This window comes from Lemur catta, chromosome 11 (assembly GCF_020740605.2).
Source record: "Lemur catta isolate mLemCat1 chromosome 11, mLemCat1.pri, whole genome shotgun sequence".
NCBI lineage: Eukaryota > Metazoa > Chordata > Mammalia > Primates > Lemuridae > Lemur > Lemur catta.
The window spans coordinates 7,761,840-7,780,600 of record NC_059138.1 but is presented as its reverse complement, the minus strand read 5'-3'; the positions used below and the strand labels follow the sequence as shown (position 1 = coordinate 7,780,600).

The following is an 18,761-nucleotide window of genomic DNA, read 5'->3' as shown; positions in this document are numbered from 1 at the left end:
CCAGACTGCTCTGGCTAGGACCCTCCAGCAATATGTTGAATAGAAGTGGTGACAGTGGGCATCCTTGTTCCAGTTCTAAGTGGAAATGCTTTCAACTTTTCCCCATTTGTTATGATGTTGGCTTCAAATGTAGCTTTTTCTGCCCCAATCTCTACCTTTTCTGCATTTAGGACTCTATTTTCATGATTATTAGGGTAGCTATTAGTGTCCCACAAGCTTACTGAAGTACTGTTAATTTTTTATGTCTTTTTTTCCTCTCTGAGCTTCAATTTGAATGGTTTATATGACCCTATATTCTAGTACATTAATGTTTTCTTCTGTGCCTAATCTGCTCTTAAACCCATCCATTTTTTTTATTTCAGATGTAATTTTTAGTTCTAAAATGTCCATTTGTTCTCTTTTGTTGTTTCTTTTCTCCATGAATATTTTGGATTTGTTTCTTCAGTATTTATGTTTTCTTTTAAAGAATTGAACTAATTTATAATGGCTATTTTAAAGTTCTGGTCTTCATTATCTCTTATCTTTGAGTCCATTTCTACTGATTGATTTCTGTATCTGGTTCTGAGTCATATTTTCTTCTCCAAATGTTTAGTATATATTTTTAAAAATTTTATACTGGATGTTATGTATGCACTGTTTAGTTTCTATGCTTCCATGGCCTTTCCTAGTGGAGTGTTGAGTTTTATTCAAGGAAGGAGTTAATTTATTTGTAGGGCAGATTGATCTTTTTTGTTAATCTTTGTTCAGGTATGTCCAGAGGTGCCGTTTTTGTTTTTAGGACTAAACTGTCCCTACTTCTAATGCATGATCTTTCTTGGGATGTCTACTAAATGCCTGGGGTTGTTCAACAAGGTATCTCAGTCTTGTCCAGTCTGAAATCAAATTTCTCCTGGCATTGTGCAATCTCTAGTTGTTGTTTATTCCAGAATTCCCTTTACCTGGTGTTGTAAAGTCTTGATCTGCAAATACACAACATAGTGTTGATCCAGAGTCTATACTCCAGAGACTCATTGGTAAGCCCCATGTGGATTTCCAGAGCTCTTTCTCCACACTGCTACCCTCTCTTTGGGACTCTGTCCTACAAATCCAGTTTCATCAGTAGCTTTGAAATCTGATCTGTCTCCATCCCAGTGATCATGCTGTACTGTGTTTGGCATCCTTTTCCATGTGCCATGATCAAGAAATGAAACAGGCAGCTAGGAAGTTGGCATGGCTCAACTTACTTATTTGTCTTGTCTTGTGGATCAGGGTCCTACACTGCCTATATCCAGTTCCTAAAAACAGTTATTTTATATATTTTGTCAGTTTTGAAATTGTTTAGAGAGCTATTTCATCATAGCTTTAAGCAGAAATAAGCAGAAATAACATGCAAAGATTGTTAAATGAAGGGTATGTGTGTGATAATTCAGAAATTATTTTTATTTTGAGAGTCCTCATAGAATAAATTATTTTGTCAGTCTTTATATTCCTTATTTAAAAGTGGTGCATATATTTTTATATACTGTACATTGGATAATTTATTGGATACTTTTCTATCATTCATTACCTTTAGTAGCTGAACTCACCCAAAAATATTATAGTGCCTCTTAGCACTAAGCATTATGCCATATTTTCTGTAACTTATTTTGTGTGCAGCTGGAGTTATTCTAAATATTACTATAAATTGAGAGTTCTTCTGATCAGTGCCTTTTTTCTAACAAATGTTTGTACATTTTTACTGTTTGCCAATTATTATATTAATATTTTACCAAAAGGAGTTTAACTTTAGTAATTCAAATTATTTTCCTAGAGATACAGTTACTAAGAGACATTGATTGTATATCTGATAATAAACATATTGCCTAATTTCCTATATATCTTAGTTTTCATGAGTATAGGAGTTTAATGTATGAATAGGCCTCATCTTAAGAAGTACTAAGATTCTCTGAACTCTGAACTGCTGAAGGCAAAATATGTTTTGGAGTTAAATATGATTATTTTTTGTTTCATTTATAATTTATTAAAAGGTAAAACCTTACATGAAGAGAAAGAAATTAGATAGTTACATATTTTTTGCTCATGATTTTAGCTGACGAGTTCATGGTAAATTGATCAACCCTCAGCCAATTAGGCCTTGACATGTACTAATAAGATCTAATTGAGAAATTATGAAGACATTTGCTCAGAAGAAAATGAGCACATAATTACACCATAAAGAGGTTAAAGAATCAGTGTTACCCAGCTGGAAGAATATTACTTGAAGTCCCAGCAGCATCTAAAAAGGACATTTCATAATATATCTGTGAAATACAGTACTGCCAAGGCCAATTAAGAGATGTGGAATAATCCATTGTCAGTTGTACAAGTTCAAATTTAAATTTTCATTTATCCCTTTTGTCTCACCCTCTTCAGGTGCTGGGGGATGGTCTCCATCAGACAGTGACCATTATCAATGGCTTCAGGTTGACTTTGGCAACCGGAGGCAGATCAGTGCCATTGCAACTCAAGGCAGATACAGCAGCTCAGATTGGGTGACCCAATACCGGATGCTCTACAGTGACACAGGGAGAAATTGGAAACCCTATCATCAAGATGGGAATATCTGGGTAAGTCATTGTCAGAAATGCAAAGACACAGAATTGGGTTGCGAACATTTGACAATGGTGTAAAGGATTCACTGAGCTGTATGCAGTTGTCCATATCTATCTATTGAAAACCACTAGGAAACTATTTATCCATCCTTGATGATTGAGGTAAGTTTCCTCAGGCTGTAGTCTCTATCCAATGGTTAGAGCAATGGTTCTCCCCTCCAAGTGGCCCGACCCTGCTTAGCTTCCAAGATCAGGCACGTTTCAGGTGGTATGGCTGTAGACGGGTGATGGTTCTCAATCTGAGCTTTTACATTTGAATCATCTGAGGAAATTTTAAAGTATATGGATGCAAGGCACACCCAGACCAATAAAATCAGAATCATGTAGTAGAAATTATGATTAATGATATTGATAACTTTTCGGAGACAGAGAACTTCAATCAGAGTAAAATATTGAAATTAGGAGGAAAATAATCTAGAGAAGTAGTAGAAGTGATACACGATAAGAAAAGAAATTGCCCATATTATAATAGTGTTTTAAACCCTTATTACAGATCTATATTCATTTTATTCTTTCATTATGAGAGAAGAACATAAAGTTTAACCCATTTACTCTTAAAGTGCTACAATTAAATTGGAAAATGTATGTTTTCAATCAAATATTCACTACATAATAAATTGAATAAATTATTTAACACTAAAATTTAAGGGTTTTATTTTAGTTTAATCATTTTAAAAAGCAGCCATAACCAAAATCAAGTTAAGTGATCAATATTAAGAAGAATAAGAGGAAAGAAAAGAGGAGGAGAAAGCAGAGGAGGATGAGAGAACAGAGGGGTTGGGGGAGAAAAGGGTGAAGAATAGGAAATAATTCACTTTTTAAATTGTGTCTTTAACATTATTAGGCAGAGTGCTGGGTGTTTTCAACCTTACCAGAGATTACTCTTGGAGGATTTTTATTTTGAAAGTCCCCAAGTAATTTTTGTAAGTAGACAGAGTTGAAGATTCCTAGCTGGAATGGGTATTCAACTCTACAGCAGTATCTAATGATAGTAGCTATCATGTGAAATAAGGATATAACATTCTGCCACAGTAGTGCTTTAGAAATAACTCCTTTCAAGTCATAATTGTATGGCAAGAATGTTTGTATATTAGGATGTATAATGTTTGTATATAGTGGAAAATGCCTCTTTATGAAAAGTCTTCATCTCACAATTATGATAAATCAAAGGCTCAGGCATAATTTATAGAAAAGTGATTCTGAAGCCTGGATACACAGTGGAATAACCTAAAGAGCTTTCAAACACATAGACACCTATGCCCCCACCCCAGAGATTTGGATTTAGTTGGTCTAAGGTGCAACCTGGGCTTTGGGCTTCTAAAGCTCCTCAGGTGAGACTAAAGCACAGCCAACAGTGAGAACCGTATTTTAGATTGGTTTTCAGCATGCAGATGGGGGAGGAGGTTTATTGAGACAAACAGTAGTAAAATAGAAAATTATAAAGAGCCTTCCTTAAAAGTTTAGCAGAGAGAGAGAGAGAGAGAGAGAGACCAAGTGACCAGCCAACTAACTGAGATTAAATAATTAAGGCTTTGGCCGAGTGCAGTGGCTCACGCCTGTAATCCTAGCACTCTGGGAGGCCGAGGCGGGCAGATTGTTTGAGCTCAGGAGTTAGAGACCAACCTGAGAAAGAGTGAGACCCCGTCTCTACTAAAAATGGAAAGAAATTATATGGACAACTAAAAATATATATAGAAAAAATGAGCCGGGCGTGGTGGCGCATGCCTGTAGTCCCAGCTACTTGGGAGGCTGAGGCAGGGGGATTGCTTGAGCCCAGGAGTTTGAGGTTGCTGTGAGCAAGGCTGATGCCAAGGCACTCTAACCCAGGCAACAAAGTGAGACTCTGTCTCAAAATATAATAATAATAATAATTAAGGCTTAGATCACAAACTCTTCCAACACAGCACTCATTATTTTCTAACTCTCTGTAGTTTCTAACCTAAGATCAAATTATTTGTGATACAAGTCAGACTCAAAACCGTTGTTCACATTTCTGGTTTTGTAAAGTCTTCATGTCAAAATTAAGAGTGTGTTCAAATGCTCTCCTATCGTAATATACTAAGGTAGTAATAAAGATGGCTGCTAAAATGCTTGAACTTTATCAGATGCTTAACAGCATGACTAATTGCAGAGACATAACTTAAAAGGGCTAAAGAGGCTACAGTTTTTCAGGGTGGCTGGGACTGACTGTTGGTGTTACATAGAATACCAATGGTTGAGTCAGGGAGACTAGGCCGTCATGCAGTGAAAATATCACAAATTGTGCAGGTAAGCCAGGTCTTCATACAAGGCTCTCAACCTTTTCTTATGGTGATAAATGGTGAATTTCTATTGTCTTCTACTTTGTGTTCGTTTTGTGTACTCCTTTCAAATCACAGGTTTCTCATTAGAAATCAGTATGCTGTGTGATGACGGATGAGTGATTATTTCTGGAGGAAACTGTAGTGAGCTAATTATAAAATTTCAAAAATCAAAACAAGTTTGAGAGACAATCTAAATATTGCAAAATATATTTAAGTGCCAATAAGCCTGCAACATAATGATTAAATTATTTTAATAATCTGTGACAGAAATGTTTTAATCCTTGCTTAATGCAAAAAATAGTCCTTTGATATGTTCTAAAAGAGATAAAGTTCATTGACTACTAAAAATTCTTGAGTACTTTAGAGCTTATGTCTTAACGTGCATTAAGTGATTAAAATTTAGCATTTGAATCAACAAAAAGTACTTTCGAGGCTTAAGTTTGTTAAAACTGTTGATTAAATATTAGATTTTTAATCTATTACTTAACATTATCTATACTGGACTTAAAAGAGAATTCTGATATAGATAAGATTGGATGGCTTTTAGATGTACAACATCTTATAAGATGTAAAGTTTGATATAGTTTTGATATTGTTTTTCCTATCCATTTCTATAATGATCAGTTACCTGAGAAGTATGGATGGTAATATACATTTAATCACATGAACATAATTTTTAACAAATGTCAGTGGTTTTTTTTTTCTATAATTGTTGGGAAAATAGACAGTGATTAATTTCATTATAATATTCTTAAGTGTTCATCTGTATATTTTGAGTTATTTTATCACTATTGGATAATAAAATAAGCAAAGAACAAGTCATAGAGATGCGAATTATGACAGTTTCACAAGATTTCAAAGCCATGAATCTTAGTTATAGAATAAAAATGTTCTTGAAAAGATTTCTAAAGAATGAATTGTCTGAATATTTAAAGATGTGAGTTGCTAAATGTGCTTAACTAGTCAACATAATATAATCCTTTATACTTTATCCATAATGCCATTTCCTCTATTTAGAACTTCTTTTCCGATGTAAAAGGAAAATATGTGCATATTGGTAAAATTGCCCAAAACAACCCCATCACATTTACATATTCTACAAATTCTAATTTGCATACTTCTCTTGAGGTGTTTTCTGGTCTTAAGTATAATCTATTGGAGAGAGAGAAAATATTTAGTATAAGCACTTCTTATCAAAAGTCTATTAAGCATTACATTAAATATGAATTCCAGCAGATTTTTGCTAAGAGGTTGCATTCAGTTTTCCTTGGGCAATTCAATTACTGTATTTTGAATGCAGATATTCAGAGCCAAAATAGGAAATTGGAGTATTAATAGTGAGTGCCTTGTTTATGCACCATTGTTATTTTGTAGGCTAGTACAAATACTACATATTAATACTACATAGTTATATACTACTACAAACATAGTATAAATTTATCAGTAATGTGAACACCGTTTTTCCTTTTAAAATTTTTTAATGATGAAAAATGCTCATATATTTCCGATTATTTCTTTTAAACCAGTTATGATCCGTTTAGTTTATAGTAAGCAGGTATCATACTAAGATTAGTTAACACTGCATCTATTAGATGGAGAATCCTACAGAACAGAAATGTTTTAATGGATTTATATTACATAGTTAGATACAAGAATATTTAGGGTTACATAAGTTCATATTCTCTAATAACAAATAGAATGTTTATTTGCAAGAACTTTAAAAACACGGCTCTCTTCGTTGCTTAAATGCTTTTCCCACTACATGATACTGTTTCAATAAATTTAAAACATTTCAAAAATCTAGAAAGTACAGGAGTTAGCAGATTCATTTGTTACTTTGTTTTTTATTTCAAAGTCTTATGGGAGTACAGACTTCTTTTGGTCACAAGGATTTGCTTTTGTAATGCTTGAGACAAGTTTACAAGTATGCCCACCACCCAGAAAGTGTTCATTATACTTTTTGAAAGAAGATAGACAAATGGCCAATGAACATATAAATGTTTTGATTTTCTGAATATCAAGTCAATAGCTACAACATGTGTTCTCTACTTTTTTTAAAGCAAATATTCCAGCAAGTAATATCTATAAAATAAAAATTATCAAAACATCCCTTTAGATTGGACTATAATTAGTTGTTTGGCAAGTAAAAGCCAAATACGAAGGTCTGATGAAAAGGTCTGAATTCAAGTTTTTCAGTTCATTTAGTTTATTTTTTTAAATAAACTTGGAGATGTGACTTTATTTCTCTGTGCCTTAAGTTCCTATTCTGAGAAATGGAAATAGTATGTATTGGGAGATTTAAGTGAGATTATGTAAGTAAAGAAATTTTGCAAGCTATAAAGATTTAGAAATGTGTTTTTGCCAGTCTTAGAAGCCTTCTGCAAATCTAGCATAGTATGTCTTTTCAGTGAGAATAGGGTGTAATATAATTATGAGATTTTTTTAGTCTCCCTCTATCCTTTTCAGATCCGATTTACCTCTTTTCACTCTTATTCATTACTGAAATATCTGATAATATTGTAGGTGAAGGAAATGTGACTTTAAGTAGGGGGTTAGAATGTGAGTAAATCTGTCATACTTTCCAGTTAACAAGAAAAGGCTTTATAGATACATTGGTGGATAGTGCAGTGCAGGCTGCGCCAGTGAGGCATGGCTGGTAGACCTAGCTCTGTGCCAAGTGCCATTGCGGTGCTTGTAACAAATTATTTGTTGCCATATTGATGGCCTTGTGTCCAATGAGCCATTTAAGGGGACACTGTTTAAAAATGAATGAATTGTTCTGTCCTGTCTTTTCAGCCATTTGTTATAGTGATTGCACTAATTTTCCAAATCACTTAAAAGTATGTTCCCATTATAAATGTAAAACATAAATGCCTCTGTTGTACTTAGATTGGATCAAAAAAATCTAGATTTTTTTTTCCTGCATATGAAACTAAGGAAGACAACCATCCCTGTCACTTGCTCCTATATCTTCCATCAGATAATAACTTCTGTTTCACTTAGGACACTAAAGAAATTCTTCCCACCAATAGTTGAGAATTACCTTTGCTTATGTATGTATGCATGTGCATTATTGCTGCAATCAGTTATTTGGGTAAAGGCTCAGCCAGGCATATTTGGAATAATTTTATAGATTATTGAGAAATAAAACATATCAGAATAATCTGTATCAAACACTTTCTAAAACGATCTTTGATCAAATGGTAGTTCTACTGGTAGCTCTTTGAGGAGTTAAAAACTGTAAAAAAATGGTCTTTGATATAAATGGGGTAAAAATCTTCAAGACTTGTATAGAAGAAAACAATTTCCAAGGTGATTTTAGAATAAGCTTCTTATTTCTGTGGAATAGATTTTTCTGTTTACACCCCTCTTAGGCTGGATGATATTTGTAAAATCTCATGAATTTTAATAAGTTGAGTGGATAGTCTGGATCCTTTTGCATATACTATAATGCCTTTACTAGAGAATTTTGATCACTTTTCTAAATATACATTTGTATTGCGAGATTCTCATTTTAAGAGGTCATGAGTCTTCTTGCGTCAATTTATAAGTTGCTCAATATTCTACATACATAGAACCAGTTCAACAAAAATGGTTATGTGTGTATTTTTTTCTAAAATTTGGAAGATAAAAATAAGATGCTATTAATAACATTGAATACGTTATTGGCATATACTGTTAGATAAAGGAAAACATCATAATCTTGTAAGATTTCTTACAGGCAGTAAAATAACAGGATATAATTCCTCACAGTCTAGTGTGTTTTTCATCTATGAAATTACATAGATAGCATATATGTAATTATTCTTCTAATTTTAAAAGTATCTCTAAAAGAAGATTGTCATTATTTATACTAATATTCTCTGGTGTTTTATTTTACATTAGTCTCAAAGGAGATGCTCCTGTTTTTTTCTTACCAGATCAAGCTTGGATTTAGGATACAGGAGGCTGAATGGCTCACAGTAAATGCAAATTTATATAACATGTTGATAGATGGATACCTACAAGTAATTTGAGTAAGATATCAGCTCCCTCATTTAAGATGTATGTTTCCACTCTGCTCAAGTGGTAACTTAGGGGAGTGCTCGGCATGAGTACATGGGGGAATTTAAAGCACACTGAATCGTGCCTCTCATGGGGGGCTCCCGAGAGAGGCAGTGAAATGAGTGGCTCAGTGTTACACTCTGGAGTCAGACCACCTAGGCCACCCCCCATAATTTTAATCACATATATCTGTGTAACTTTGGGCAGAAGATTTTATCTTTCTGTACCTAAATTTCTTTATTTGTAAAATGAATCTAACAGCAGTACCTATCTCACTGGCTTCAGTAGTCCTTACCTTAATGGAGGTTGTAGGTATTAAATTAATGATTGACGTGAAGATCTTAGAACAATGTCTGGAACATATTAATCACTCAGTTGTTTTATACATTTGTGATTTCCAAATGCAATGACATAGTATATTTTATTGGATCTGTCCTTGAAAATTCAAAATAGTCTGTTACTTTTACTTTGTAATAGTTTTTCTCCATTTGTCAATTGGTGGTGTATTTTGCATTACATCTCTGCTTCTCAGCCTGAAGTGACAAATAATTCATTTTTAAGTATAATTGAGGATGCAAATTTAATTTATGCCATTCAAATCATGGTCCTACTAATTGTCACACCGAATCCTATGCATTACCATACAAATTGTGCCTGGACATTTTTTTCAGATATACTTTTCTGATGAAACATCGATGAAAATATGACTGTGATGTTTCCGTTAGATTTAGTTTACTACCTTTACTTTTATTAACTTTGGAAATCAAGGAAAATAACCCATTTTTGTCTACAGTATTCTTCCATATCTTGTTAGGCTAATTGAAAAGGGCAAAATAAGCACACTCTAAAAATAGGCTTGTAAGTTTTAGCTAAAACAAATCATTTTGGTTACCCATGGAAAGAGGAGAAATCTGTAGATGGAGTGTGAGGCCGCTCTGAATGCTGCTGCTCAGGTATGGTCTGTGCAAACGCAGGGCCAGCAGCAGCTGAGAGCTTATCAGATATGCAGAACACAAGAGACCCAGCCCAGACCTAGTGAATCAGAATCCGCAGTTTAACAGTATTCACAGGTGATTCCTATATACCTTAAAAATAATGTGTTGCTTTTGATATTGGAAGCACTCTCAAGAGAAAGAGGAAGTGGCATTAGTACCTGTGTCTCCAGAAAGATTTACCAGGAAAAGTGAGTGAGCTTTGATAAATAGTCACTCAGTGAGCACCTACTGTTTACTGAGAGCTAGAAATAAACACAACTGCTATTTTCTAGAGGTGAAAAAAATTAGTGGTGATGCTAACCATGGAAACCCGTAAGTATATTATTTGACTGTGTGTCCTAACAGATACCCGCCCATGTTGTTCTGGGAACACAAAGAAAGATGCCTCATTCAGAGTGGTTGAGGGGTATGGAGAGCAAAGGCTTCTTGAGAAGCTGAGTACCGTTGGCTAAGGAGATAAGGAGTTGCTCACGCAGAGAAGAGTGTGGAATGTCATTTCAAGCAGATGACTCTTCTGCTGAAATAGACAGGAATGGAGGGTGGGACTCTAAAGTACCATGTTTTTTCTGACTTTCTTATAAGCAAACACACAAATAAAAAGCATACCTTTTTTAAAAAAAATCCTCATTTTCATCTCGATACCACTCAGCATACAGAGTTCACTGCCAAGCACGTAATGGATGTTTACGCGTTTGCAACTGAAGTATCTCCTTCTAAGGATGAATGAGCTAAAGCTGAGAACCACAATGTTACATAAATGTGAACCACAAATCCAGGTATGCTGACCTCACTACTCAACATGGAGCTGAATACCTGTGTTGGTTTAGCAAGAAGCTCCATCACTATCATGACCACTTACAATCATGACCACTTGTTTATTTTGAATACACGGAAACAATATTAAAATGAACGCAATATTTATACAAGATAGCATGAACTCTGGAAACAGGCTTCAAATATCTAAACCTTGCGCTAACACTTAGTAATGGTGTGCATTTTCCATGTTAATTAGCCTTTTATGGACCTTAGCTGCCTTAGCTGTAAAAAGGATATAATTGTATTTACCTTGTGGGGTTTTTGTTAAAATTAAATAAATTAATCAAAATAAATTGCTTAGAACAATGTCCCACAAGTATTATACCTTCTTATCTCCCTCTTGTTTCACTTCCTCAGAATTATTTATCAGTATCATTACTAATAATATGATCAATGATTATAGAATACTACATTAAAATGATAAAAGATCAGAGTAAGTAGTGGATAGGTCTAGCCTTGAGAATACTGTATTCTAATCATGCAGACGGTAAAAGTCACCACAATAATTTTGAACAAAAGCCCAGGTCATCTTGAGCAGCTTTCAGGATGCTAATGCCCCTGGCCACAGTGAAGATACCTGCTCTGTGTGTGTCCCCTGTGCACACAGTTTTGCCAGGTAACTAATTTAGTCAGTATTGACTTTGAGAAAGGAGTAATGCGATGTTAAAAATGTCTTAGCAAATAAATTTGGTTTGCTTAAATTAACTAGCTTAATTATTGGCTGCAGTGAAATTACCACTCTGGCAAAAAGATGTACTGTTACTAGGCTGTGTGAATGGTTCACTCAGTTACCATCAGTGCCTTCTCAGGAGCCCAGAGCAGGAGTAAAGCATAAGCTTCTAGTTCTAGGAAAATGATACAGTGTTTCCAAATGAAACACGCACTTCACTGATATATTTTGATGAGACAGTCAGTGGTTCTATTTTAATTGCCATATAAATGCTTTATAATCATATTAATATGCAGCTTTAGTGATGTCTATGGAAACTCTCTCCTGTGATCTAGCAGAAAAGTTCAGAAAACTCCACCTGCAGCAATTAAAAATTATTACAGCCAGCCAACATTTATTGGGGGTTCATTAAGTATTTAATAGGCTTTATCTCATTTAATTATCAAAAAACTAATACGTAATGATGTAGATTATTATTAATAATCCCTATTTTTTGGCGGTAGACATTGAGCATTGAGGAAGGTACAACCTTCCCTGGAGTAGTGAATTAACAGTAAGACTGGATGATAAATGTGTTAACTTATTATATTATTACAAATATTAATGTATATACCATATGTTGTTTAATATATATATACACACACATGAAAGCAAAAGAAAATAATGTAAGGTTTAGTATATGCCACATTTTCTATTTAAAAAAATACCCCTCCCCCCAAGAAACACCAACCAACACAAAAACAAAACTAACCAATTAGTGGAGCTGGGATTTGAAACTAGAGCTGTGTGTTCTTCACCACTCTGGCCCCCCTCTGCAACTCCTTTCACAGGCCACATGAACCTTGGTGTGATCATCGCACTTTAATTATAATGTGCTGCACAGATATAAGAGAATGACATTTAAAAATAAAACCTAATGTTGTTTAAATATAATTGGATCTTAAATGTAATGATTACAAAATATCTAAATTTGTTAAGGAAATACTTACATGCATGAGATTGTGATATCTAAGGTTGTTCTGTTTTCAACTTTTAATCTGACAATTCAGAATGTCAAAAATATTTAGTGTGAATATCAAAGTCTTAATTGTTTGTATGACATAGGTCTATACAGTAGATGTTTTTACATTTTGGTAACAAAAAAAAATTCGGTAAAAAAAAATTTCTATAGGACGTTTTATATTATAAGTAATCAAAAGAAGAAAATATTATTCTGAGGTGATGATATTCTAACTTTTCCAGGAGAGATACAGAACCCTTCCCTTTGAAAACTTGGGCATGGAGGACCTTGGGAAGTCTCCATATTTATGTTTGATAATTTTCTGGTTACATTGTTATCTCTGTGTAGATTAGTTTACATATCATAAGCATATCACATGTTTACTTATTGTGAATAAGTAACAATAAGCGTTACTTATTCACAATCAGATGCCTCACAATTTCCTGTTACACATCAAAAGAACCTTAGGTGACAAACAATGAACAGAACAGTGATTCTCCCAGTCCTATATATATATATATATATACACACACACACACACCTTTATATTTTATATATATAAAATTTATATACATGCAAATTCACTTGATCTTCTCAGTGACCTTTGAATGTAGGCATCATTTTTTCTAATTTTCAAATATGAAAATTGAGGCTCAGGAGCATACCTAAGATCACAGAGCTTAGGAGGTGAAAGATCTAGATCTTTAATCCTATTGTTCATGTTGCTGTTTTCAATTTAAAGAAAAAAGTACCCTACCCTATCAGGGCTGCTATAACAAAGTATCACAAACTGGGTAGACTAAACAACAGAACTTTATTCTCTCTAAGCTTTGGAGCCCAGAAGTCCAAAATCAAGGTATTGGCAGGGCTGGTTCCTCTGAAGACTGTGAAGGAATAGTCTGCCCCAGGCCTCTCTCCTTGGCTTGTCTTCTCCCTGTGTTACTTTACAACATATTTCCTCCATATGTATGGTTTTCTTTGTATATGGCGTTCATTTAATTAAAAAAAATACTACTTTTGGGCCCACTCTACCTCTGTATTAACTTAAGTAATTATATGTGCAATGACACTATTTCCAAATAAGATTGCATTCTAAGATATTGGGAGTTAGGACATAAACATATGCACTTGAAGGGGGACAAAATTAAACCAACAATACATAACTATTAGAAAAGTACTTTACTAAGTTATAACATTAAAACCTATTTGCTACAACTGGGGTGTTGATAATGTGTATGGTAAGAAAGAATAAGTCTTAATTAAAAATATAGTCCTATAAGAAAGATAATGCCTTCTAAGAAGAGTTGAGCATCAACCTACATTAACTTGAAAAATATGCCTGAGTCAAATATGAAAGATTTGTTGATGACTACTTATAGGAAACTCTCTGTATTTATTTATTTACATGCAAAAAACTCCAAAGAAATATTTTCAGAATTATTCTGTCCTAGATGGCAAATGAACCAAAGACAGTTTTAAAAACCAACCTTCAACCCCATCCCATGAGAAACATTTGGGCTCAAAGAAAAATGTCCTAGTTTCAAACCTCATGCAGAACTTTATTATGCATTAAGCACAATTTGACATTATCAACATCATGTAATTCCTTGATACATATTAATTATTTATTAAAAACTGGCTTCTAGAAAACATGCATTCTCAACAATTGTAGACATGTCTTCTATTAGCGAAGGAAAGAGTTCTCCCACATCGAGAACAGCTTTCTCCAATTAAATCTTGATATTCAGTTGCTAATTCCATTTGGACTACATCAGTGTCTATTTGAAAATGGCAGGTTTCATTGGTTAGCCCTCAGAGTATTCTTTAGAGAAGGTTACGAAACACAATCCCTCCATTTCAGATATAAAAACTGAGTTGTCCAAGGTGAAGGCGTTGTTCATCTTGTGCGCTTAGCAGACACAATTGTTCATTCTATACACACAGTGACTGTCTCGTTTGTGTATTTTTCAGCTTTGTTACAGTATACAAATTGGAAAATAGAGCTGTGCCGTGACAGCCTAGAGCAACAGAAAAAGACTGAATTTATCATAAAGTTATTCAGGCAGTTTACATTCAGCCTGGCACAAGCAAGTATTTGATAACAGAACTGAACAAATCTAAGAGAAGCTTCCTCCTCCTTTGAAAAGATTTTGTGATTGTGACATAAATAGTATACACGATGGGTTTTTCATACAACATATTACATAAAAAGGTCAGTGTGTGTTAAATATCTATGACAGTTTCATTCTTGGAATACTGATAGAGTATTTTGCTCTGGCTGTAAACTAAGCAGTAATAGTAACATCAATGACACTGGTTTTAAATTTTAAAATCACAGACAAAAAGTCATTATTCAGGTACATTTTGTGTTTAGAAATGAGGCAACTTACAGTAAAATATAACATGCATGCACACACATGCATACTCAGCTCATACTACAAAATAACTGTTAATCAGCCCCAAATAATACCAAATCTATGGCTATTTGATAGAATTAAACCTATTTCTCAGCTGATTCCATGGAAGTGCAGAGATGTTTGGCATTTTTACTAAGATCAATACTGCTAGTATTATACTAACCAGCCTTAGTTCTTACCTGGTAAGCACTTTCTCTGCCAAATACTGTTCCAAGATCCTGAAAGGTGAGAGAACAGGTTTTATCCTTGATTTATATGTCCCCAGAGTCTTTGCTTTCTCTATTATACCACATTTAAGAAGATATCATTGTATTTGACCATATATATATATATGTTTTCTGAGGGGTTCATTTTGTCCTGTTAAATATTGGATCTCATCAGCTAGGACAGTGCCTTGAAACTGAATGCGCTTTGCAAATACTTAACAGATTGACCGAATTATGGAATTTAGTGAATATTTGGATATGCAGTTACAATTAAGTGCACAATTCATGAACTGTTTATTTCATTTGTATTTATCGAATAATAATGACAACTGTGGCACACACCCACATCTGTTGGAAGGAGAAAAACTGTCAAAAATGGCACATGTGTGAACACATGAAAAGCTCAGGATCTCCACAGGGGAGAAAACATAGCAGAGGTTGCAGCAGCAGGGCGGTGATAGGGAGGCTGGGAATACTGACTATAGCCGCAGGGCTTGTCCTCGTTTCAACCTGGAGGCAGCGTAGGGACCCTGAGTGCAGTGGCAAGGGGCCAATGCCAGAGGCAGTATGTGTGGCAGTCTTCAGTGTGAGCTGGACCTTGGGTCAGTGCAGATTGTCTGGTTATAGGAGAGCGAAGTTTCTGATATCATAAAGGCTGAGTGTCAGGACTGCAGTAAATTTTGTGAAGACAATGCAAAAAGAAGGTATGTGACACAAAAGAGTACATGATACACTCTTAGGTTTCCATTTGTACAAAATGCAAAAGCAGGCAAACCTAAGCTGTTAGAAATCTGGCTAGTGCTGGATTGTGGCTGGAAGCGGATACAAAGAGAGGCTTTGGGGTGTTGATAATTGTTTCTTGAGCTAGGTGCTTGTTACAATTGTGAAAATTCATCAGTCTGTATATTTATGTGCACCTTTGTTTATGTGTATTACAATTCAGTGACAAGGTGTAAAGAAAATTAGATTTGGAATCAAGGTGCAGCACTGAGAGAATAGGAATGAGAGAAACTAGAAGCTATTATTGGAATTGCTTTCTAGTACGAAAGATAATTGCAGGAGAAAAACCAGTGGGCTGGACGAAAGAGAAATTAGGGAACTTAGCAAATGGCCAAATGACCGTAAGAGCCCACTTTGAACCCATAGGGGAGTTATTTCAGCTTCTATGTAAATTCAGCATTGATAAGAGTTCATGGGGCTCTATTCACACTTGACACAAGGATACCTGGTATAGCATATTGTATTTCTTACTAATGAAGAGGGTATTTCTAAAGAAACATCATGTGTGGCTCTCATTGCCTCTGGTTTGAAGAGAAATAAGTGCATATAAAGCAGACGTCATTGTGTAACCCAATCTGTGGCTACTCCTAGTTGTTTTATTGTTGTTCTACTTGTAGGATGAATGCCTAAACATATTCTTAGTTCAGCATTATACTTCTAATTGCTATCCACGTAGGATAGATTTTAACAGTGACAGAGAAAGTTTCCATGTCTATGATATCTTCTGATTACTACTGAGGAAATAGAGAAACATGGGCGACAAGAAAAAAAACAACAAACAACAACAACAAAAAAAAAAACAACCATGAATAGAGATCTCATACAAAAGATACAAAATTGTCCTAAAATATATAAAAAATGTAAAAAGAGAAATACAAGTTAAACTCATATGGAGATAATATTTCTCAGCTCTCAGGTTGGCAAAAACCCAAAAGTTTGCTTTATATGCTCTTTTGGCAAGGATGTGGAGAAATAGCATTCTCATGCACTCCTGGTGAGGATGCCAAGTGGAACAATAACCATGCAGGAGGCTGGCTGGCAGTACCTAACAGAATTGCAAATGCGTTTATTCTTCCACCCAACCATTTCCATTCTAGGAATTAACCCTAAAGATATAGCTCCAATGACATAAACACTCATATGCCAAGGATATTTATTGCAGCATTACTTGTAATAACAAAACATGGGAAACTATCTTTATAACCAAATACAGCAGATTGGTTGCATAGGCTACATATGCAAAATAAATACACTGCAGCTGCAAGCAAAACTTAGAAAGTTTTCTGTAAATTGATATGGGGTGGATTTCCTAGATATATTGTTAAGTAAAAAAAGTATACAAAGACCACTTTTTGTATGTTAACTTTGTGTAAAAGAAGAAATGAGAAAACACATACGTGGTTGAAGCAATTCTGAAAATATGTAACGGTATGATGGATTGAGCAAATGAGTAAATATGTTAATGATATTGGGGGCCAAGGTTCTCACTATGAAGAAAGTGAGAAACAAACATGGAATGGGAAAAGATAAAAGGAAGCCTACTTAAGAATAAGTATGTGTTAATGCATTTATATGTGTTGATACATACTTACATACTAGGTAGCTCTGGCTGCTAGATGGGTCTAGAAACAAAGATGTTATAGTAACAATGAGTACACCCAGGGCAGACCTTAGTTTATCAATACCATTATCCTTTAAAAATTTACAGACTGCTTAGAGAAATTATATCAGTTCCGGTAAAGATGGATATAACTTGAGTTAGACACATCTTGTTACACCAACCAGAAAGGAAAAATTATGGTTAATGACAAAAGTACATAAGATCTAGTTTGATAGAATTCACATTGCTCAGATCTGGACAATTTGAGGACTAGAATAATTAAGGAGAGTAATGAAATCATAAACCTTTAAAGAAATTAAAATCTTTAACTCCACAGAGATGATAGATAGATAGGTGACGGGGAGGGAGGGAGGTAGACAGATAAAAGGGGGGAGAAGAGTGGTCTCTTGCTGACAGTAGAATGCCAATTTCTGACTAGTAAATGTGGAAGGTATCCTGGAGTTAGAAAGTCACGTCATGATTTTGCAACAATCGTAGTAAACATTAGTTCTGGCATGAGACATCAATGCATAATAAAACTTGAGGATAGGGAGAATTTTGATGAGAGGTGTATTTTTATGATCTTAAAGTGTGTCTTAGAAATTACTTATTAGTTGCAAGACAAATAAATAGTAGTTATACAAGACAAATTAGACAACAGCTTGACTGGGTAGTCAAAATTAAAATCACCAACACAAAGGAAATGAACAACGTGTGCCTCCAGAGCTGATAGACTGAGAAAGACCCAGTATCGTACCTGTAGCATCCCATGAGGAATGTGTAAATGGATATAATCTATTATGAGAAAAATGTAAGTCAAATCCAAAATGAGTATTCTATGAGGAACATTCTACCAAACTAAAAGAAAGGAGAATACATTGCAAAAATATCAATGCAAAAAAGAATGAAAGTCTAAGAAATCATTCTAGGTAAAAGAAGATTAAAAGGCCATGACATCTACATGTAATATGTGATCCTAGCCTGGATCCTCTTTGGGATTTGAAAAGATTCTGTGAAGGTATAATTGGGGCAATGGACAAAATTGGGATACGAAAGGTTGACTGGATGCATCAATGTTAAATTTACAGAAATGGTAACTATACATTTAACAACTTACGTCCTCAGTTTTAGAAAATGTACTCTAAAGTATTTAGTAGTCAGGGAACATGATATGCAACTTGCTCTGAAGTGGTTCAGATCTAAAAGTATGTGTTTATGGAGAAAGAGAATGATAAAGCACATGGTACTGAGTAAAATAGGAGAATCAGGATAAAGAATAAAGGGTGCACAAGTATTCCTT

At 34.5% G+C, this 18,761-nt stretch overlaps 1 protein-coding gene across 2 annotated transcripts in view; it reads left to right on the top strand.

The window, feature by feature from the left end:
- Positions 1 to 18,761, top strand: part of CNTNAP2 (contactin associated protein 2) — a 1,715,168-nt gene that overhangs the window by 571,850 nt on the left and 1,124,557 nt on the right. For both annotated transcript variants that reach the window (XM_045565113.1, XM_045565114.1), the window contains one exon: positions 2,392 to 2,585. In XM_045565113.1, coding sequence (XP_045421069.1) covers positions 2,392 to 2,585 — 194 coding nt within the window. The remainder of the gene's footprint in view (positions 1 to 2,391; positions 2,586 to 18,761) is intronic.